Here is a 23,598-nt window from a genome sequence, read left to right as displayed (position 1 = left end):
ATTCATTTAACTATGTATATTACTTTGGAATTTAGCAGAATTTAATTACTTTGTTTCTTGCAGTGTTCTTATTATTATTCAGTGTTAGGTAGAAAAGCTAAATGAGTATGATAAAATGGTTACTATATATATATATATATATATATATATATGAACTCATTTTTTTCTGAGCTATAGTTCACTTCTAATGTCATGAAGTATAACTCAGAAAATATTTTCCCATACAAATGCAGTAACCTATAGATACATGTAGTATAACTCAGAGAATATTTTCCCATACAAATGTAGTAACCTATAGATACATATAGTATAACTCAGAGAATATTTTCCCATACAAATGTAGTAACCTATAGATACATGTAGTATAACTCAGAGAATATTTTCCCATACAAATGTAGTAACCTATAGATACATGTAGTATAACTCAGAAAATATTTTCCCATACAAATGTAGTAACCTATATATACATGTAGTATAACTCAGAGAATATTTTCCCATACAAATGTAGTAACCTATAGATACAAGTAGTATAACTCAGAGAATATTTTCCCATACAAATGTAGTAACCTATAGATACATGTAGTATAACTCAGAGAATATTTTCCCATACAAATGTAGTAACCTATAGATACATGTAGTATAACTCAGAGAATATTTTCCCATACAAATGTAGTAACCTATAGATACAAGTAGTATAACTCAGAGAATATTTTCCCATACAAATGTAGTAACCTATAGATACATGTAGTATAACTCAGAGAATATTTTCCCATACAAATGTAGTAACCTATAGATACAAGTAGTATAACTCAGAGAATATTTTCCCATACAAATGTAGTAACCTATAGATACATGTAGTATAACTCAGAGAATATTTTCCCATACAAATGTAGTAACCTATAGATACAAGTAGTATAACTCAGAAAATATTTTCCCATACAAATGTAGTAACCTATAGATACATGTAGTATAACTCAGAGAATATTTTCCCATACAAATGTAGTAACCTATAGATACATGTAGTATAACTCAGAGAATATTTTCCCATACAAATGTAGTAACCTATAGATACATGTAGTATACCTCAGAGAATATTTTCCCATACAAATGTAGTAACCTATAGATACATGCAGTGTAGCTCAGAAAATATTTTCCCATACAAATGTAGTAACCTATAGATACATGCAGTGTAGCTCAGAAAATATTTTCCCATACAAATGTAGTAACCTATAGATACATGTAGTATAACTCAGAAATATTTTCCCATACAAATGTAGTAACCTATAGATACATGTAGTATAGCTCAGAAAATATTTTCGCATACAAATGCAGTAAGCTATAGATACATGTAGTATAGCTCATAAATATTTTCCCATACAAATGTAGTAACCTATAGATACATGTAGTATAACTCAGAGAATATTTTCCCATACAAATGCAGTAACCTATAGATACATGTAGTATAACTCAGAAAATATTTTCCCATACAAATGTAGTAACCTATAGATACATGTAGTATAGCTCAGAAAATATTTTCCCATACAAATGTAGTAACCTATAGATACATGCAGTGTAGCTCAGAAAATATTTTCCCATACAAATGTAGTAACCTATAGATACATGTAGTATAACTCAGAGAATATTTTCCCATACAAATGTAGTAACCTATAGATACATGCAGTGTAGCTCAGAAAATATTTTCCCATACAAATGTAATAACCTATAGATACATGTAGTATAACTCAGAGAATATTTTCCCATACAAATGTAGTAACCTATAGATACATGCAGTGTAGCTCAGAAAATATTTTCCCATACAAATGTAGTAACCTATAGATACATGTAGTATAACTCAGAGAATATTTTCCCATACAAATGTAGTAACCTATAGATACATATAGTATACCTCAGAGAATATTTTCCCATACAAATGTAGTAACCTATAGATACATGCAGTGTAGCTCAGAAAATATTTTCCCATACAAATGTAGTAACCTATAGATACATGTAGTATAACTCAGAGAATATTTTCCCATACAAATGTAGTAACCTATAGATACATGTAGTATAACTCAGAGAATATTTTCCCATACAAATGTAGTAACCTATAGATACATGCAGTGTAGCTCAGAAAATATTTTCCCATACAAATGTAGTAACCTATAGATACATGTAGTATAACTCAGAGAATATTTTCCCATACAAATGTAGTAACCTATAGATACATATAGTATACCTCAGAGAATATTTTCCCATACAAATGTAGTAACCTATAGATACATGCAGTGTAGCTCAGAAAATATTTTCCCATACAAATGTAATAACCTATAGATACATGTAGTATAACTCAGAGAATATTTTCCCATACAAATGTAGTAACCTATAGATACATGCAGTGTAGCTCAGAAAATATTTTCCCATACAAATGTAGTAACCTATAGATACATGTAGTATAACTCAGAGAATATTTTCCCATACAAATGTAGTAACCTATAGATACATATAGTATACCTCAGAGAATATTTTCCCATACAAATGTAGTAACCTATAGATACATGCAGTGTAGCTCAGAAAATATTTTCCCTTACAAATGTAGTAACCTATAGATACATGTAGTATAACTCAGAGAATATTTTCCCATACAAATGTAGTAACCTATAGATACATGCAGTGTAGCTCAGAAAATATTTTCCCATACAAACGTAGTAACCTATAGATACATGTAGTATAACTCAGAGAATATTTTCCCATACAAATGTAGTAACCTATAGATACATGTAGTATAACTCAGAAAATATTTTCCCATACAAATGTAGTAACCTATAGATACATGCAGTGTAGCTCAGAAAATATTTTCCCATACAAATGCAGTAACCTATAGATACATGTAGTATAACTCAGAAATATTTTCCCATACAAATGTAGTAACCTATAGATACATGTAGTATAGCTCAGAAAATATTTTCGCATACAAATGCAGTAAGCTATAGATACATGTAGTATAGCTCATAAATATTTTCCCATACAAAAGTAGTAACCTATAGATACATGTAGTATAGCTCTGAAAATATTTTCCCATTCAAATGTAGTAACCCATAGACACATGCAGTGTAGCTCAGAAAATATTTTCCCATTCAAATGTAGTAATCCATAGAAACAGAACATTAAAAATAGTTCAACTTCATTTTACATTCAGATCTACACCTTTATACAACTTAATAAGACCTGTGGACCAGTGATCTAAAAAAGTGACATTAAAATACTAGATTCTATTTAGTTTGTCAAACTGTTTCCTAATACTTACCTTCTATTAAGACATTCAAGATTTCAGTCCTCCCATCTTCTATGGCAAGAAATATTGCTGGTTCCTGGTTATCCAGTACTGTGTTAGGATCAACACCTCTACCTAGCAATTCTTTTACCACCTTTATTGTATATAAAAAAAATTATATTAAAAAGCTGCACATTTATTGACGTTATTTTCAGTACAAGTAGTGGAATGCCAAGGACAAGTTTCAGTTTATATTTTCACAAAGCTAAGGGTCCAAGCAATCCTAAGAGTAAAAGTAAACTTACAGGTTTGTGTATATTTTCTTGCACTTTTCTTAAATGAATTATCTATCCACATGTAAGGGGAATAATATGGCAAGATGTACACTAATTGTCCAAAAAATAACAGCTGAGTGAGTGTTTAAAACTTTCATCACATCTTCAAACATAAAAAAATGTTGATGAGTGATTGTTTTCGGCATAATACAGTTATTGAGATCAACATAAGTTTCTGCAACAGAAAGAATGTGCAGGCAATATAAGGCAGGACAGAAACTGCTAAAGATTTTCCAAGTTATCACTGTCACAAATTTGATCATTTTCTTTAACAGCAATGTTATGATTATTAAATAAGAGACAGAAGCATCAACCATGTAAAATCCAATCTCTCCCAGAATTGCTACAATACGTGAAGGTAAAATGTTATATCATATTGATAACATAATAAGAGGCCAATCACTAAATTTTCAAACATGGTGTGGATGGGATTTTCTTTTGTACCAGGGTATTTTTTTTTTACCTCAACCTTATAATAATTAAATTTGTGTTTAAAAAAAAAACTTCAAATCAGAACTAGATTTTTTTTCCCAACCATGTACAGACTGTTTAGCATGACTATAAGGCCCACCACCCAATGAAAATTAAAATGGTCAGACCCTTATGTAATGATTACATCATACTGATCAGCACTGATTTTTACAAATGTGAACTACCTTATGGTATGGCAGAGTAATCCATGAGATAGCAGACACTGTAAGGGATGCAATTATTAAAGTTGTCACATCATATGAAATAAATCTGTAGCTGTCATGTTTCACCGTTTTAGTAAAGAAAATGCTTGCTTCAACAAAATTTTAAAAACCCAAAAACAATAACATTGTTGGTGCAAGTATAATTACTGAATGAAAGATTTCCAAAACTTTATGCAAAGAAAATCTGTAGTTTTAAGTCTTTTGTCTCTCTTATTTTCTCTGAGTCAATGTCAATACTTCATTCAGAATGTTCGTTTAAATACCTGCAAAACTTGACCTCTTTTTGGCAACCATTTAGAAAGATTTCCAAAGCCATTTCAGTTTTGTATAAGTTAGATCTTTTCTGATGCAATGAACTACTTACACAGTAACTGAATATGCCTTAACTACATCCATGGTGGCTGAAAAATTATTTAATTCAGAGTACTTTAAATTATTTAAAAATAAAATTCCAATTACAACACTTTACACAGTACAGATCACATCTTTCATTTTACCATGCTTCATGGTGGAGGTGGAGATAGTGTGGAGTGGATTAAGAAAATAAAACTCCACTCCATCTGTGCATCCTGATGGAAGTGCTGTGGCTAGTCATGGAGAAAAACTCTGCACACAGTGTTTCTTTGAGTCACATCCAATGACTGCTGACTAGGTCTCGATAAATGGGGACATTGTTTACTTTTTAGGATCCCTACAATCATGCACCAAAAGAGAAAGAGAGGGGACACTGATTTACCTTCACTGTCATCTCTTTCAGGGGCAATTTTAAATTGAGAAAATATGACCATTCAGCTAACTATAAACACTGCTAGTTCTAATGAAGATAATGTAAGGTATATAATGCCAAATAAAATTGTTTAATACGAACCTAATGCCACATCTTCGTGAACTATATTTATAGGTTACTGCATTTGTATTTGAAAATAAGAAAGAGTTTTTTCGGATGGAATACTGCAAGAACTTGTGAGTGCAGTATATCCTTCCAACAAAACGAGTTCATATTCTCCCATACAAATGCAGTAACCTTTTTACTATATGCTCATTTTTTATTCTACCTAAGGTTTAATTATATAAACAAAATACACTAAAAGAAACAACATAAATGAATGAATGCCTATTCCAAATTAAATACACGAGCACAGATTTGTCATTACACAATGACATCATTATTAATGTGCACATAACTCTGTCCAGATAAATTTGAACTTAGTCGTGCGCTCGGCATAAATTTTGAAAGAAATTGGCAGTCTTATTGTGAATGAATGCGAATTGCAACAACTGTTCCATTTGATCTGGAATGAATATAATTTTGTTTCAATTCGACGAAAGTTTGTGATTTTGGACTGGATTCATCTGTGCAAATTATACATGAAATACACTGGATTGAAGTGGCACGGGAGAAGCGTGTTTACGTCTGCAAATGTGTCTGTTTCTGTCATTGAATGTTTGAAACCATAATGTGGGAAAAATATGAAGTCTTTCAATTGCAATTATCAAAAATACGCTATGGAATTTAATGCTTATTTCATTTTGAATGCAATAAGGAGGATGCAATTGCATTTATCATCAAAATTACAGCACAATTTCAAAATGTGTAATCCAGATTGAAAACCGATGACATGGCTCATGTAATTCAGATCTGCAGAATTAAGAAAATACATTTTGATGAAATTCAGGATGTGAAACTGTAAGTATATTTTATTTTGCCATTCTTATCACTAGCTAAAGAAAACAGTATATGCCTTGTCACTTGTATGTTTGTAAGGACCTAATCTTCCATCATTTATATAATGTAGCTAGCATAAATCCGAAACATTGTATCAATGTGGAATGTGCCAAAACAGCTGGGGTTTTTTGCAGTGCATGAAATATGTTTTAGTTCATTCAAATTTAAACAACCACAACGTAAAGAGCCTCTTACGGGAGTGTACATGATTTGTTTACAAATCAAAAGTGTTGGCGTCTGAGTCCATTGTTTGTTTACAAAAGAAAGTAGTTCCTTTATTCACGTGAATGTTATATGTGTATTGTCGCGCGCGTTCAGTATCGGGGAATATTAAACGATTCTGACAATGTAAAGTTAATGGGGAAAACAATGAGCATATAATAATAATGCACATTTGTATAATTGATCTAAGTTTAATATTTAAAAAATAAATATTTTTAATTACATAAATTTCTTTTGACATCCAATCACAGGAGTACAGAGGGGTAACTAAAACTTGATAAAGCATAGTTCTAGCAGTTGCTGCATACAAAAGCTATTGCTATGAGCTGTATAAAGACTTTTAATGAATTTATAAATACTGTGAAGAAAAGAAGATCCATTCAATGCAACTAATAACAGATCTGTGGTCAGGGTCACTAAATAAATTACAATTTTTACCTTGATTTAAATTATACAATTCTGTATTAAATAATCAAAATTTGCAGTTGTTTTCTACATATTCATAATTGTTCGCAAAAAGTCATTCTAGACACAGGGAGGTTCACATGTAAACTTTTTAAAGATTGATGACTGTGCAAACTAACAACCTAGCACAATAACAGTCATTAATATGGTTTGTTTTCTGTTCTTGATGTATTAATTTCATTTACAAACTAATAACATAAATGCACAACAGCAGTTGTTTTCTTTGCCATTATGCTGAAAATGAACAACTCAGAGTTCGATGAAAGTGTTTATTTTATTGAACGAACATTTTGTTGAATCACACTGTGTAAACACAAATTATTCTGTCATTTGATTCTTGTTAAAGAAATATCAGTGATAGAAAGAAGAACTCATGAACCAATCAATACATCTTGTATCAATATTTATCTGTTTACTGACTTTCATTCCTTGCATTTGTCAGATCATCAAGTAAAGATTATTTATTATTGAGAAGAGAGAGCTCAAAATAAGACTGATTATAGTTGTGTAAAATGATCTTGTTCTTGCACCAAACTACTGCAAAGATATAATTCAACTTTTTGTTATTAACAATGAGACCTACACCACTTGATCACAGAACTACCTTGAGTCAAAACTCATTCCTACCTTTTATAATTCAACTGTTATACCAACAGAAATAATAAGTAACCCACCAACACAAAAGTTTCAGAATTTTACCTGAATGACGAGAAACATTTTATTTCTTTGCATTCTAACACTGCTGATCTGGTAGGCCAAGTCCAGCATATGCCAATGGGAAGCAAATGTAATAGTTTTAAGTAAAGATTTATTCCTAAATCAGCCGAGTGGTCTAAAGTGCTCTCCGTTATGGATCACTGCCATCTCACCTCTGTCTGCGTGGGTTCGAGTCTCAGATTCGACCAATGGGTATGTGAGAAAGCCGGCCAGTAGCTTCTTGTGGATCGTAGCTTCTTGTGGATCGGTAGTTCTTCCAGGAGTTTTCCCGGGTTCTTCCTCCACCATTAATACTGGCCGCCATATATAGCCTATCCTGTGCTGAAAAATGGTGTTAAAGAAGAGAAGAAGAAGATTCCTAAATCATGTTTCCAACAATAGGTACTGTACATGTTAAAATAGATGAATGCTTTGTATAAGAACAATGGCTCTATACAGCTCTTAAGACAACCATGTTCTTTTCACTTTACCATTTTGACTTACGATTAAGACATTATGAATTGGCAATTCCAAGTAATATGATGAAATTAATATATAGCATATAATGCCCCCCCCCAGGGGAATCACATTTTCAAATTGATGGGAGGTGGGGTGCATTTATTAGAGCACAGTTACTGTAATGAAAGCTAAAGTTGTTGTTTTGATTTGCGCTTACAATGACCAAATACACTGCAAGTATCAGCACAGTTAAAATGACCAATCAATCAACAAAATTTCTCACTTAGCAGGTGGTTGAAGTAGTACTGATAAGTCTTTGAACTTGCTGCCCAGCTAATGTGTCATGTTTAACTCTACACGTGCTTATGACTTTGGTAATTTATACATTGGTATACATGTAACTGATCAACTGAGACTGCTGCAGCATTTTGTTGTAAGCATGGAACTGATGCAGATAAGTACTGAAAAGCACAGGTCTTACGCTGCATCTTTTAAAAAAAATTCTGTTCTTAAAAAAGGAAAGGTGGTCATTAATTACATTGGTTGTGTAATTTTTACAGGGAAGATATAGCATATATAACAACGTTTTTCAGATTAATACACAGATCTAAACTAAACATATCTATTCTATCTTTACTATATGATCTCAGTCATAATTAACACATACAATAATTTATCATGTATATTATATTTGGCTATGGTTTATCCACTTCATGTCAGTAGACAAATAATGATTGTTAGAATGCCATCATGATATAGTTTTTAATTAGCTTTCAGTTTTCAAGCGAATCCACAGATATTGCATTGTTATACATTATATGTGGAGATGTTTTCTTGAATAAATAATGTTAGATATAAAAGTTTAATCTTGTTGCTCATAATTAACAGAAGTCCCAAATCAGAATCTTACTAATTGTGAGGTGAATATCGTTGTGAATTTATTTTAAAGCCACATTTCACTTCTGACAAGGTATTCTTTGTAGCTGATGACAAAATGACATAAAACTTGTCATTAAAAAAGCTTGATTCACGATCTTTCACAATAACACAATTATTACATTTTATGATGGAGTAACATTTTTAAATGACTGAAATACAAACCTTATATCCCTCTGTTTATATCATTTTATTTGGAAAAAGTGAACCTTAAAATATTTTCTCATTTTAAATGACAAATTGCTACATCAACACTCCCCCATTATAATTGGTCTTAATGGGACTGTCCCAAGTTTTATAACTATATGCTAATTTAGCCTTGATAAGCTTTAAACATTCTTGCTATCAAGTTTTTTTTAACACTATAGTCTTGATATGCTGCATGTTTCATGGATTTAAATCTGCCTACAATGGAAATACTTACTCTCTGCTCTTGTGTAATGTAAACTCTGCAAATTTCACATATACAGCTAATGAAGTTATCTTTTCCTTGAATTCAAGCATTTAGTCTTGAAAACTTTGATATGTATGAAAAACTTCTTTTTAAGCATGATCACAGACAGGGCAGAGAGTAAATTTTGGAACTAACTGTCTGAACCTGAAACAATTAGATATGGAGTACCACAAGGCTCAATTCTAGGTCCACTACTATTCATTTTATTTATTAATGACCTACCACTTTTACTAAGAGACTCAATATCATCTACGGATCTCTATACAGATGACACAACATTGTCAGACATCCAAAACACAAAGCATGAGCTCGAAATTTCTTTACAGAATGCACTAAACAAACTGGAAAACTGGTGCACATGTAATGGCATGGTGGTAAATACTGGTAAAACTAAAATATTACTTATCTCAACACGGCAAAGAAGGGCAAATCTTGATAGTGATGAACTATGTCTGACATGGAAGGATACAAATCTGCAAATAGTCTGTCAAGATAGGCTACTTGGTGTTCTGGTAGATAATAACCTATCATGGACTGAACATATCAAACATACCAGTAAAAAAGTCAATTCAAGTTTATGGCTTCTCAGTAGGATAAGACATTTTCTCCCTGAAAGGCACAGGAAACTATTTTATAACAGTTACATACAACCCTATTTGGACTACTGTAGTACAGGATGGGGTAATTCAAATGATAAAAACATAGCAAAGCTGGCACATCTTCAAAAAAGAGCATTTGGGCTAATATCGATCCAGAAAGAAAGCAAGGAAAGTTTAGCTGGTAGGTTAAAAATATTACCTATTAAAGACCGAATCTGTTTGAGAAAAGCCAAATTAATGTACAGGATATCTCAGAATAGTGCTCCTGAATATTTACAATCACTATTCCAGTATAGGCTACCTGGTAATACTCCCCACCTGCGATCCATGTCTACCAAACAGTATAAAATTCCCAAACCAAATAAGGAGTTATTTAAAAAAAGTTTCCAATACTCTGGAACTCTGCTCTGGAATAGTATTCCAGCTGAGATTAGAAATGCCCACTCTATTTCCTTCTTCCAAACCCAATATATCCAGTGGCTTCAGAGATGCAGCTTAAATAAATAAATTCCTTTGTATGAGGGCCTCAAGGTAGATTAGTTTTTAGCTAATTGTGTTACCCTCTTTAAATAAGGTCATTATTATTATTATTATTATTATCAATTCTGCGAAGTAGATAAATGACAGCACCTTTGCCTGCCTCCTTTTGACGGCCGAATCAAATGCTGAGGGGTCGTTTTTGTCATGCTGCTTGTGGATGTCACATCCTTTCTCCATTAGGTATACAGCCAGATCTTCTGTACCTTTAGAAGAAAAAAATCACACATAAAAAAATTAAACAGATCAAAAAGTTTAGAAATTCAAAGAGGGACTTGAGAAGCAATTGCAAGCTAAAAGAGATTCAGGTAAATAGTGATGCAGTCAAGTCAGATAGATGTACGTGTAATCTGACCAACAGAAGGTTATATTACCAAGAAGAAAAAACATTTACATGTTTAAACTGAAAGCATATTTATCTTTGTTTCTTATCAAATCTGACTTACCTTTATACTCTTGGAAAGTTAATAGATAAATGACTTAGAAACATTTGAAGAATGAAACAACAAAAAAATGATTAAAATCATTTACAAAACAACTTTTCCTGCATATTTTCCCACAAGAATCTTGTTGCTAGTTTGTAATACAGGATGTTTCCAGATTTATAAATGGAAATGCTTAAAGGTAAAATATGAGTTTTCTGTTTATATTTACTTTTCATTTAAACATCAAGGCCTAATTTCTCTGGTCTTATAAAATATTACAAAGTTTATGAACTACTGATGTTAAAAAGCATTAGCCTCACTAAAACTGGAGCAGATACTTCAACTCCCCGATTTACATGTCCAACAATGATGGATCAGAGGAATATATAACTCACTTCAGATTAAAGCTTAAGTGGCTGATGATGGGCTATGGAATGAACAGTAATCCTGTGAACTTTATGAAATGAAATGACTACAGCTATCAGTGTAGTCAATATATATATATCAATCATGGCAGAAAATAATGAAATTTTTCGTGAGGATTATGAAAAGAAATACAGTGCATTCCATCTTAATAGTACAACCTTCTTAATGATATAGAACTAAAATATTTTGTCAAAACTACTGCCAATAACTCTTGGAAAATAAATTGTAGTTCCCTGAGGTATGATAAATAAGTGAACTCTCCCATGAAATATTTCCTATTATCACCCAACATAATATTTCATCACGTTTAACGTGATATTTATTGCAATTATTGCTTTGTGACTAATCAGCGAGAAAATGTTAGAAGATAAAAAAAATATGCTTCTAATTTTAATTTAATATACTTTATGAAAAGAGACCACTTACTTTTGATGTTCTCTCTCTCCATTTTCCCTGATATCATCTCAAAGTAGAGGTGATTCAAAGGCTGTTGTAAAAATCTATTTACAAATTCTTTTGCAAAGTTTGGAAGCATCAGTTATGATTTCATCACTTTAAATATGACTGAATTAAATCCAGAACAAGAATTACAAAAAGTGCTATTCTGGATACTTCCTAGTTGGACATCATTTTTAAATTGTCTAAATAATATTTGATGCTCCTTTTTTCCTTTATAAAGTTGGGAAAAAAAAGAAAAATTACCCCATTCAGCATTTTATCATAAACTGTACCATATAAAACCCATTCTTTTTGCTTGAAATGACCATTTCATTGCTACAATAATGGATGTTTGCTTTGTTTTAGAATTACGTCACACAAACAATGCCAAACCAAGTCTCATTCAAGGGAGTCTTGGAATACATGACTCCCCACTAACTTTTAGCAGTTCAGGAATTTGGGGGGAAATTTTTTTCCCCAGAATAGCAGATTTTTAAATTTACACATATTGGTCTACAAAAGGCAAAAAAGGTGTTGATTGAACATTATTTTTTAAAAAAATTTACTTTAAAACTGAGTTGCCTCCCTTTGACCAAGGAATGGCATATTGGGGCTAATCAAAATCTATGGTCCTTAAAATGCTTGCAATTATTCAAGAAATGGAGAAAATGCTTAAGTATGTCACTACTCTGTGATATGGAGAATCATAATTAATATATTAGAATTAAAACACTACCAAAGGGAAAGCAGATTCAGTATACATTTGGCATGGAAATGCAATCCTGTTAGTCAAAAAACACTAAAATGAAACAAGCTACTTCCATGAGCTGCCATGGCAAATCTCCAAACTTTGCACACACACACACTTCTTGACCATGGGTTTGGTTTTGGTTTTGTGGGGTTTAATACCATTATTCAGCATATGATAAGCAAGTATATTTTGGTGGAAGACAACCCGGGAAGACCCTAGGAAGAACCCTAGCTAGTGGCAAACTTTCTCACATATTCACATTAGTTGAGTGGAGACTCAAACCCATATGGATATAGGTGGGATATGAGGGATCTGTAAAAACAAGTGCCTTAGACCATTTGGTCTTCCAGGACACTCTTCAGGGGTTTGAACTTCACATTGGTTACATATATGTTTCCTTTTTGTTATGAATGCAAGTTTAAATATTGGTAAACAATGCTTAAAACTGTCACTATAACTGCAATTTATGGAATTCTGACCTATAAACCACTCCTAGAGTCCCCTATGGGTGCACAAAACCTCCTTTTGCATATGGTTATTACCCTTTACATCATAGAGCATAGTTACAAAGTGCAGTGCACTATAAATAGAACACCTGTTACCTAGTCGACCCCATAAGCATAGGCCACAGCCTGTGAAATGTTAAGCAATGTAGTGTATGTTACGTTTAACAGCAATTTTAACCATTTTACAATTTTGGTACACATTTATTTTATGTGGAAAAATTTAAGAGTAAAGTCCGATTGTTATAGCTGTGTAATTATTTATCACGGAAGAATTTTTTATGTGCTTCAAAACCTTTAGAGAACTCGTTCACCATCATGACAGTGATGCCGTGTGACCAACCGTAGCTGCCATTTCTCATACTCAAAATTTAAAGTTTTTCGTCTGCGTCTACATCACTAAGTCATCTGAATTTGATAATTTATAAAAACTAATTGCTGCCTACATCAATATCAGAGCCTTTACCTAGGTTAGTGAATCTTTCATAGTTGTGATTTTAATCGTAAAAACATCGTACGTACTGAATGAAATCCGCGACCGCCAGTTTGGAGAGTGGAGATTAAGACCCAGTTACTTTAAATAGCAGATATCGACCAGTGTACAAACAGTGACCACGTGATCTGATGTAATTGTCATTTGCAGAAATGAATGTAGTATCTAATAGGGGGTTTTTGCCGAAGGTGGTGCTATGAAAACCGGCTTAAAATGGCTGATGTTTACAGCTGGTGTCAAAAGGCGCTTCCATGCGACTTGAGTAGAGGCATCAAAAGGCGCTTCCATGCGAATGGTGTAGAGGCGTCCAAAGACGCTTGCATGAGGTAAAGGGTTAACAAGCAATATATGTATAAAGTCTGGGTTATTTTCATCAAAGTATTAAGACAATGGAGTTACAGAAGGATAGACTGACTGGTAAGGTATCATAATATCCTCATTGAAGCCTGGAGTAATAAAAGTGCTATGTATAATAAATGAAAGTTCAGAATATTTTGAGTACACTATTGTGCTGTGCATAAAACCACCTTGGTTAATAGCCACTTGCAGCGGTGTCCAACCATAGAAAAGACAGTTAATGTCAACTCCGGAGTTTAGCAGCTCTTCAATCTTGGCCATGTCATTCTCTCTGACAGCTAGGTGAAGCTGCTGTTGTGGATTCATTCTGCAATACTTCAGATTCTAAAAGAGACATGAACTTAAATTATTTATATACAGTAAACTTCCAAATCATGGGTAAATACTGATGCATGAGAAAAAATTTAAGGCAAAGATGTTGATTGGTTTTTTAGTTGATGAGTTTATCCTTCAAGCACAAGGTAGTAAAACTTTGTTTTCAACATGTGTAGCTTTCATTGAGACATCGCATGTGACATTCAATCTGGTTTGCACTGGCTCACACCTTTAGGTTGACCTCTTCCAAAAAGGTCCATGTGCTTTAACACTGGGTTTTGTGTTTGTTGGAGTGTGTAAATAATGACATCCAAAGGAATATGTATGTATGAAGATCCAAATGAAGTGAATAATAACCATTTAACCCATTAGCTATGGCTACTGCATCTAAGCGTCACCTGTAAATAGCTCCTGAACCCCACTGATGCATATATGCAGTGCCGATAAGCCTAGTTTACTACCCCAGTGTCGCTTATGTGCGTATAGTTCAGCAGTACTCGAAACCCCAGTGTCGCATCTATGCGGACATGACTGCTATGTTAACTAAATGTTGATTGGTTGAAAATACAGAAGTTTACATATTTTTGATTATCATAACCAATGAGAAGACTGTTTACTCAACATTTTGATACAATTGTGAAAGCTGAGAGGTTAAATTTAGACACACTGTCGGGGTTTTCTGCACTTTACGAAACACAAGTAGCTAAGATAAACAAAGATGGATTCCGATTCAGATATGAGCAACTTTAAAGGGTTTAGTGCAAGCAATATCGAAGAGTTTAATGGATCATTCTTAGAAAATGGATCGGATAATGATATTAATCCAGTTTCAACACCAGATGCAAGAGATTTTTAATCGGATGACGAGGCGGACATAGTCCCACTTGCAAAATGGAGTTATGACCTCGCCGTGTTCGAGATAAATGATTTTGATTAAAATGTTGGTTCAACAATCAAGCTTGGACTAAACAGTGAGAATGATTTTTTTTCCGCAAGTTTTTTCCTGAATGTATGGTGGAAAAGCTTGTGAAAGAACAAACGATTATGTCAAGAAAATGGTACGAAATCAGCATCATGGAGATGTGGGCATATTTTGGAATATACATCGCCATTTATGTGTGGATAATGACGGTTATGAGAGGTACCACTCTCGACTTTATAACATAAAGTGGAATTGTATGAATAACAGACAGTATACAAGGTAAGCTATTTTTTATTTCACTGAAATCCAGCAAAAACTAATAAAAAATGAATATAAATGTAACCATGTTTTTAATGTCAGTTTATGTAGTCAGCCTTGATGATGCTCTAGTATTCAGCCTAGCAACCGGCCTCAGTAACTGATATGATAGCACTCAGCAGTAGTGAAACTGCACCACAGCTCTAGTAGCTAAAGGGTTAAAGGTATGTGTAATAAAATTCCATAAAACACCTGTTACTGAAATAGGTGGTAATGGATGCACACAAGACCTGTATGGTTGCTTCCTATGATATCATGGGTTGCATGGTATCACAGTATTGAAAGTTTTCAGCATTCTTTCTATATAGCACCACCTTTTATGTAATTATCTTATAAGTTACTAGTACCACATTGCCACTTGAGTTTGGGAAAATCTCTGGATTGCCAATGAGTACACTATTTTAAAAACACACCTATGAATATCAATGTTTTCAATAATGGCTGTATCACAAGTTCTCAACCTGAATCTATATTTTCTTAAAATCAATACTGCTGTAGTAAATCAGTTTGTCGTCTGATAATATCCATTGACATGAAGGAGTTAGATCAGCTGATTACTGTATTTGTCAAGAACCTAGAGATGAAATCTATGGTAGCAAATTAAAGTCAAAATGTGAAAAACGGATGATTGTTGATTTCCGGTGGCTTTAGCAACTGAAAGATGTTGACTTTAAAACTTTGATGAACACTGAAGTTGTTTAAACTGTCTAAGGTCCACATTGACATTCATGCTCATGGTGGTGGTCCATTCTCAGTGTCAACCTTGGTGCCACCCTCCCCATCAGAAGTAGTTACTGATGCATTTCTTTAATTCCCTCTTTTAAGTCTCTGTTGGATGGCACTGGTGACGGAATGAGTACCATGGAAGTAGCATCCATTTTTCAAGTTAATTTACACTTTGTTCAACATATATATAAGCTCCCAACAAGTATGGTAAAATATGTTTCCAGTATTACCACGATATCAGCCTAACTCCCTTGCATAAACTGGAATCTATGGGTTGTTTTCACCGACGTCACGATTGAGTACGCAAATACCCACAATGCAATGCGATCGCACTTGCGCCGCCATTATGAGTCCATAACAACCCTTTGTCAACATTAGTCATCATGTATATTCAAGATAATAATCTGATTTAACTGTCGATAAGGACATTTACTTCATTGAAACAATACATATATTAAACTTGAAATTAAGTGCCCTACAGAAAGAAAAAAAAGGCTAGAAGTTCCCTTGCTTTTATCGAAAGACATAATAGTGAAGCTGAACCGTAATCAAATATATTGCTATCAAATAGAAATGCATTCTTATTTTACAAACAGGAAATATTTACATTTTTAAAAAGTGTGTCGTATCATATCCCTAAGCTTGTCATCTTGCAAGAGTATTTCCGGACAATGAATTTCGGGATACAATATTAGTTATGAATTAAAATTTTACAGCATGTGCTTTATGCCAGAACGTTTAGGTGGCGCTCACCAGATAATATGTACTTTTGAGAGAGGGACGTATGTAAGGTGAAGTAGTTCGCATTTAAAACATGCACAGTGGAGATAATATTTGCATATCTCTATGCTACATTAATGTAATGTGGATGATATTTCTTTTGGATATTGTACTTTTGGAAATTCTACACGATTTAAGCACACTGCTAACTAAAATGACTGCTCCCTTGTGTTAAAAAATCAGTCTGAATTAGTCTAAAGTACACTATACATAGCAGCTATTAAAATAGGGAAAATGAATTTTGCCAGACTAGACAATACCAGCTTCTGAAAGTGCAATGAATGAATTACCAAATATATAAAATGTAAAAAAAAAAGTTATCGGCTCTTTTTTTTATACAATTAACCTCTGAAGTTCAGGAAGTGAAAATGATCAAGTAGAGCTAGCACTTTTTTGAAAGATGCACATTTGAAGTAAGGCCAAGCTGTATACTCTATAACCCATAGTACACCCATCAATCAGACACCAAAATAAAGGGAATTAAAGGTTCTTTGCATTATACCTAAGATATACAAGGTCTTTTTTAAATAGCCAGTATAACCAGTGAGGAAAGCCGGGGACATTCTTTTTCTTTAAAATCCTAACCCTTATGCAAAATGCGAAACTGTATAGCGCCACCTTATGTACAAATACTTTTCGCGACAACAGGTGTCTGTACCAAAGACAGTTGACAAACCAGTTTAATTAGACTGGTCAAATATTGTATTTGTTGTGGAGATGATCGATGTAGGATGATACTGAATAAAAGTGATAACCGTTCAAAAAGACGTTACATCTTCACTGTATTCAAACGAAACATGTAAAACGGAACATGACCTTGTGTCGAATGTCAAAACAACGTATTCCTGAAATGCTTTTAGTAAAATAATAAAATAAACAAGAGCAAACAGTCATACATATGATGCTATTGTTATAAAGGATATACACTATATCAATGTAAATTATACAATTTTAGATAGTGCATTAGCATTAAGTCCATTAGGATACAGAGTATCTAACTTATGAATCCAGTAAGTTTCTTTTATGAGTCTATTCATGTCATCGTGCACAATATCTATTGGCATGAAAGAAAAATCATGTAGAGAGTGATTATTGGTGTTAAAGTGTGTTGAAACAGTAGAGGAAAACTGAGGATTTCTACAAAAAAAAAAAATTATATGAAAGCGATGATTATTCATTCTCTTAGAAACTTGTTGTAGTGTTTGTCCAACATATTGCATTCTACATTTTTTTTTTACATGTTATTAAATAAATCACATCAGTTGATATGCAGTTAGTGTTATCGCGTAGAGAAAATACCTCTTTTGTATTAGCACTACTGAAAGAAGTACTTTCTCTTATGTTTGCACATTGAGAACACCGGTGTCTGTTACATTTAAATGACGAAAAGTGTATTTTTTTATTTCTGTCTGTTTAGTTTTGATTAAAAAATCTTGCAAATTCTTGGGTCTTCTATAAGCGAGAACTGGTTTAATTTTGAAAAGTGATTTGACGCTAGTTTTATTGGATACATTTAGGAGGCTATAATATTTATTAATTATACGACTATATTAGGTAATGAAGGATTACATTGTATTGTGACAGGAATTACATCTCTCTCTATTTTACATTCTGCTGTGTTTAAGGCCTCATGTTCAGTAAGATTAAAGGCTTTGTTCAGTGCCGAATCAATTATATATGTAGGATAATTTCTATTTTGTAAATAAGTTCGTAATTTATTCAAAGAATTTTGTAATTGACAATCATCTGAAATAATGCGTCGGTATCTTTTGGCCTGGCTATATGGTATACCGTTTTTACATGACTTGGGATGACATGAAGAATATTCTACATATTGGTGGATATTAGTTTCTTTGATATGAATATTTGTAGAGATAGTGTTATCAATATTTTTTAAAATTACATTTACATTTACATCTAAAAATGAAACATGCGTACTTGATGCAGTATAAGTAAATTTAATTGTCGGGTGAAAATGATTCAGGCGATCAATACATTTTTTCAGTTCTTCAGTTGAATGGTTCCAGATCATAAATATGTCATCTAAAAATCTAAACCAAACAGATGGATTAAACTTTTCGTTTTGAAGAAAATCTTTTTCAAATTTACCCATGAAAAGGGAAGCGTATGAATGTGCCATGGGACTACCCATTGCTGTACCCATTATTTGTATGTAATTCATATTATTGAATTGAAAATAATTGTTTCCCAAGATAAGTTTTATTATTTTACATATCTTTACTAGATAGTGTGCTGTTATTAAGATTGCTATCAATAAAATATTTACATGCTTCAATACCATCTGCATGCGGGATGTTGGTATATAGTGATGTTATGTCTAATGATACAAGGATTGAGTTATCAGATAGCTGTGGAATAGTCTTCAACTTTTTAATGAAATCACTGGTATCTTTAATGTATGAAGGAAGTGATTTCATTAAAGGTTGTAAAGGTGGCGTCTGTTTATCGTTCGTTTGCCGCACTCATCTGATTTAAACTGGAAATTAAATGGATTTTAACACAGAAAAAAAGAAAAAACAGATAGACACATATAACATGTTTACGGTCAGTGTTATTATTTACTTATTCACCCATCGCAAACTTAAAGACCCACGATATGAAAATGATACTTTAACGAATAGAGATTATTTAATCAGCAGCCATTGGTTATCATTGGACTTCATAACACTATTATACGTATTTAATCCGCTAATACCGTGGACTTGTACTGCACGTCATTTAATCCCAGCTTGAAAGACAATTCGGCACAACTTTGCGATAGTTGTATCAAGTTCTTTTTCTTCAAACAGCACTTTTGCAAGATATATATATTTTTATCCTAAAATAATATATGCATCTGCACAACGCCATGTGTGTGCGTTTGTAAAACCCGCGAAACGGGAACTACACAGCATTAAAACGTCAACCATCTTATAAAAGGCGGAGATGTTGCCCTTGTTGAGTAATGTTTTACCAGTATATGCAAATAATGCCATTGACAAAGAAGTGAATACACATGGGTATTGAAGAAAAGCTGTCATAACAGGAATACTGCGTGTACTTTTTTCTTCTGAATTTTATTATCGTTGAACAATCGATATGGAAAATGTAACTACTCTGAATCTCGGGCCAAATAATTTTGTTGTTATGTAAATTCCAAAATAAATACGGAAATGATTTGCAAGGCAATTTTGCATCTATCTTTATATTTAGATCATTCATACCATGTATTTATTAGTAAGAGATTAAGCATTATAATTATGTTACAATTGTATTAGACACTATTAATAGTAAATGTTATTTTCTTTCAAAATTTCACAATTTTCAGCTATGGTATATACGATATTGCGTTCCGGTGTTTCTACTGCATTCCGGCGTTTCGGTGCGTTCCGGTGTTTCTATGCACCGTAATCGGAGTACATATTTATAAATTTTTAATCGGCAGTGAGACATGCCATATTTGATAGAAATCTAAAATCTGTTATAAAGAAATTATTTGGTACTTTCAGATGTTCGTTGTATTGTAATGTTGTGTTAATCGCATTTGATGTAATGTAATTTTGATTAATGTATTTGATTTTGTCCAGAATAGTGTTTAGTTATGACTGGTGATGAATATAGTAACATTTGTCTCCCTTGTTTCAATGTTTACTTCCAATCGAAAAAATAAAGGCAGTCGATCGTGTCGTCTGTTTCAACAAAGTAATACTGTATCCAATGTTTTCTTGTGGTTATGAGCATGATTAGCATCATGTTTTGGGCAGGTTTTGGGTGAATCGTGCTGCCGGATGGCGTGCACTTGTCAAACAAACGGCAATGGTATTTATATAAATCTATTAAGGGTGCTATCAGGGTTGCTTGCATAAATAAATAAATAAATTTTAAAAAATAATTATTTTCCGTATTGGATTATCTTCCTTAAAATACCATTGCATGGGCATTCCTGTTATCACATTAATTTACTATATATTAACACGTTAGTTTGGTAAGATGACAATCAATATCGTTACACCCTTGATTCTTCAGTTCTACATGCATGTCGGTCCGTATGACTCTTGCATTTTACCAGTTTAGAGTTTAGTTGTTGTATTACACTTGACTATTCCTTTCTTCAGCTTTGGGCTCCAACTTCACTCTACGTTCTATTATTACAAGTTATGAAGTGGATACCTCCACTTGACTCTACCTACTACTACAAGTCATCAGGTGGATACCTCCACTGGACTCTACCTATTTTTACAAGTTATCAAGTGCATACTTACACTTGACTTTACCTATTATTACATGTTATAAAGTACATACTTACACATAACTCTACCTATTATTACAAGTTATCAAGTGGATACTTCCATTTGTTACAATTTATCTAGGAGATACTTCCATTCGACTGTACCACGGAACTTGACAAGTTATCAAGTGCATCATATATTCTATCTCTTATCAAGTTGGTAGTGTTGACAGCAGTTAATTACAGTGTTTGTTATCACGATTTATGCCATTTGTACACCATGTAACAATTTCATTCGTACTCAAGAAATACGGAAATGCTGCTCGCTGTTTCTATTTAATTCTTTTGTAGAATGGCTCCACAGAGAAAAGCCTCCAAGGGGGTGCAGAGGGTGGTGGACTCGACGAATTCCGCACGCAAAAGTGCGCCTTCGCGACAGAAAGTGTCAAAGGGGGTACAACGGGTGGTGAAAGACGGGACCAGGAATGTCAGACATAGAGGAAATTCTTCAGCTTCAGCTCTTGCTTGATCCCTTGATGTCGAGGTTATAAGAATCATTACTAGAGAGGTGACTGACAACATCAAAGCGCATGTTGATGATCGCTTGGCCAACATTTTTAGCAACGTGAGACCAATACATCAACCTGCTGAGAATCCAGCACCTGCGGTATCGGGGTTGCAGCAGCAGAATCATGAGGTAGTGGATCAGGCAGTAGTGATGGCAACATCAGCATTGGTGGGAGATACTCTGATAGGTAATGCTAATGTGTGGACCCCTAGGAATGTTTCCAGTCAGTCGGCACGGCCATGTCTAAACCAATCCAACTTTGTTAGTGCATCCACTCAAATCACCTCTGCTATCCCTATAAAGGCCAAACAACTCATTTCAGAAGGCCATTACGTTGATTTAGCTTTGCTTCTACCTGATAGGAGTGAGGAGACCTTTAATATGCAGATTGACATCAATCAGTCTTCTCCCGAAATTAAACTTGTCCCTAGTCAGAAGAAAACCCCTCTTTCCCTTACTTAATGGCTCTTTGCTTGGAATAAATTCGTTGCAATTCTCGCAGAAAGTAAAACAGTATCAACTGCGGGTTTGTCGCAACATATGGAAACATTTATGACTCTTTCCAACAAAAAAGCCAACTGGCCTTACTATGACGAGCAGTTCCGTCAACTGGTCAGTCGCCATGAAGCCGAAAGGGGCACAACACACTTAGAGTTGTACCTCCAGTCGGTTGTGGACGTGCAAGGGATTGCACACTCTCAACATCAAAATTCCGCAAGAGTAAAATTTCCAAAAGGGGTTTGCTTCCCCTATCACAAAGGTAACACCTACAAAGCTGGGTTGGCCTGCTCATTCCAACACAAATGTTTCAGTTGTCTTGGGAACCACCCTTTTATAACATGCAGACAGAACGTAACGCCGCCTTTCAAGGTCATGCCACGTTACTCCCATAAAGATTACGCTTCATAACCTTCAATCTATAATTGGTACCCTAAGTTTTACTTGTGGCGTGGTACTCCCGGGATGAGCGTTCCTTCATCGACTCATTAGTATCACAATGGGAGTTTCACATCCCCAACACCATATTAGACTCAACAAAGCAGTAAAATCGGATTTGATTATGTGGAGTCTGTTTCTTCAGCATTTCAATGGTCGCTCTTTCTTCTTACCAGACCGCTGGTTGAACTCGGACACAATGAATCTCTTCACGGACGCTGCTAGTACTGAGGGCTACGGGGCCGTTCTGGGCGCTAGATGGTTTCATGGGGTTTGAAATGAGGAGTGGAAAGAGAAAAGCATAACTATACTTGAACTTTACCCTGTTGTAATTGCTCTTCAGATATGGGGACCTTTGCTTGCTAACAATTGTATTTATATCTATACGGATAACATGGCCTTAGTTCATATCATCAATAAGCAGTCGTGCAGGGAATCCGACATTATGTATTTCATTCGGCGTCTGGTCCTCACCTGCCTCCACTACAATATTTTCTTCCGCGCACGTCACGTCCGGGTCTTCAAAAGGATTTAGCAGATGCTCTTTCTCGCCAACAGGTGCGCATATTCTTCCAGCTCTTCCTTTGTGCAGAAGAAAACCCGGTATAGGTCCCTGAACTATCGCCATTGGCAACCTGGGAGTGATACTGTCCATGTTGGTGAAATGTGCTCTTTTTCCATCTTCGGTAGAATCGTACAGGCGCGGTTGGAAATATTACATCGCTTTTTCAACCACGTTACCAATTTGGCGGTTTTTATCTCGTATCTTTTTGAAAAACAATATGCACCATCAACCATATCTACCTATGTCTCGGCTATTGGCTATGTGCACAAACTAAGAAATTTCCCTGACCCAACCAATTCCTTTCTTATCCATAAACTACTGCAAGCGCTTCATAAATGTTTACCGCACACAGATGTCAGACTTCCAATTGATAAAGGCATGCTAAATGAACTCGTACTAGTCCTGCCGACATTTACACACAATAATTTTCGGGCGGTTTTATTTATGTCTGT

At 34.0% G+C, this 23,598-nt stretch overlaps 1 protein-coding gene across 5 annotated transcripts in view; it reads right to left on the bottom strand.

Moving 5' to 3' along the window:
- LOC149797620 (uncharacterized) overlaps positions 1-23,598 on the bottom strand; it is a 195,384-nt gene that overhangs the window by 4,966 nt on the left and 166,820 nt on the right. For 2 of the 5 annotated variants that reach the window (XM_089962515.1, XM_089962514.1), the window contains exons 2-4: positions 13,959-14,112; positions 10,489-10,601; positions 3,305-3,425 (exon numbers count right to left, since the gene is read on the bottom strand). In XM_089962515.1, the coding sequence (XP_089818641.1) occupies positions 3,305-3,425; positions 10,489-10,601; positions 13,959-14,094 (370 nt within the window). In that variant the 5' untranslated portion in view covers positions 14,095-14,112. The other 3 variants (XM_089962512.1, XM_089962513.1, XM_089962516.1) reach the window with 3 other exon arrangements.

Source organism: Sinohyriopsis cumingii, chromosome 6, assembly GCF_028554795.1.
Source record: "Sinohyriopsis cumingii isolate HCF-2022 chromosome 6, ASM2855479v2, whole genome shotgun sequence".
Taxonomy (NCBI): domain Eukaryota; kingdom Metazoa; phylum Mollusca; class Bivalvia; order Unionida; family Unionidae; genus Sinohyriopsis; species Sinohyriopsis cumingii.
This window is presented reverse-complemented; position numbering and strand designations above follow the sequence as displayed.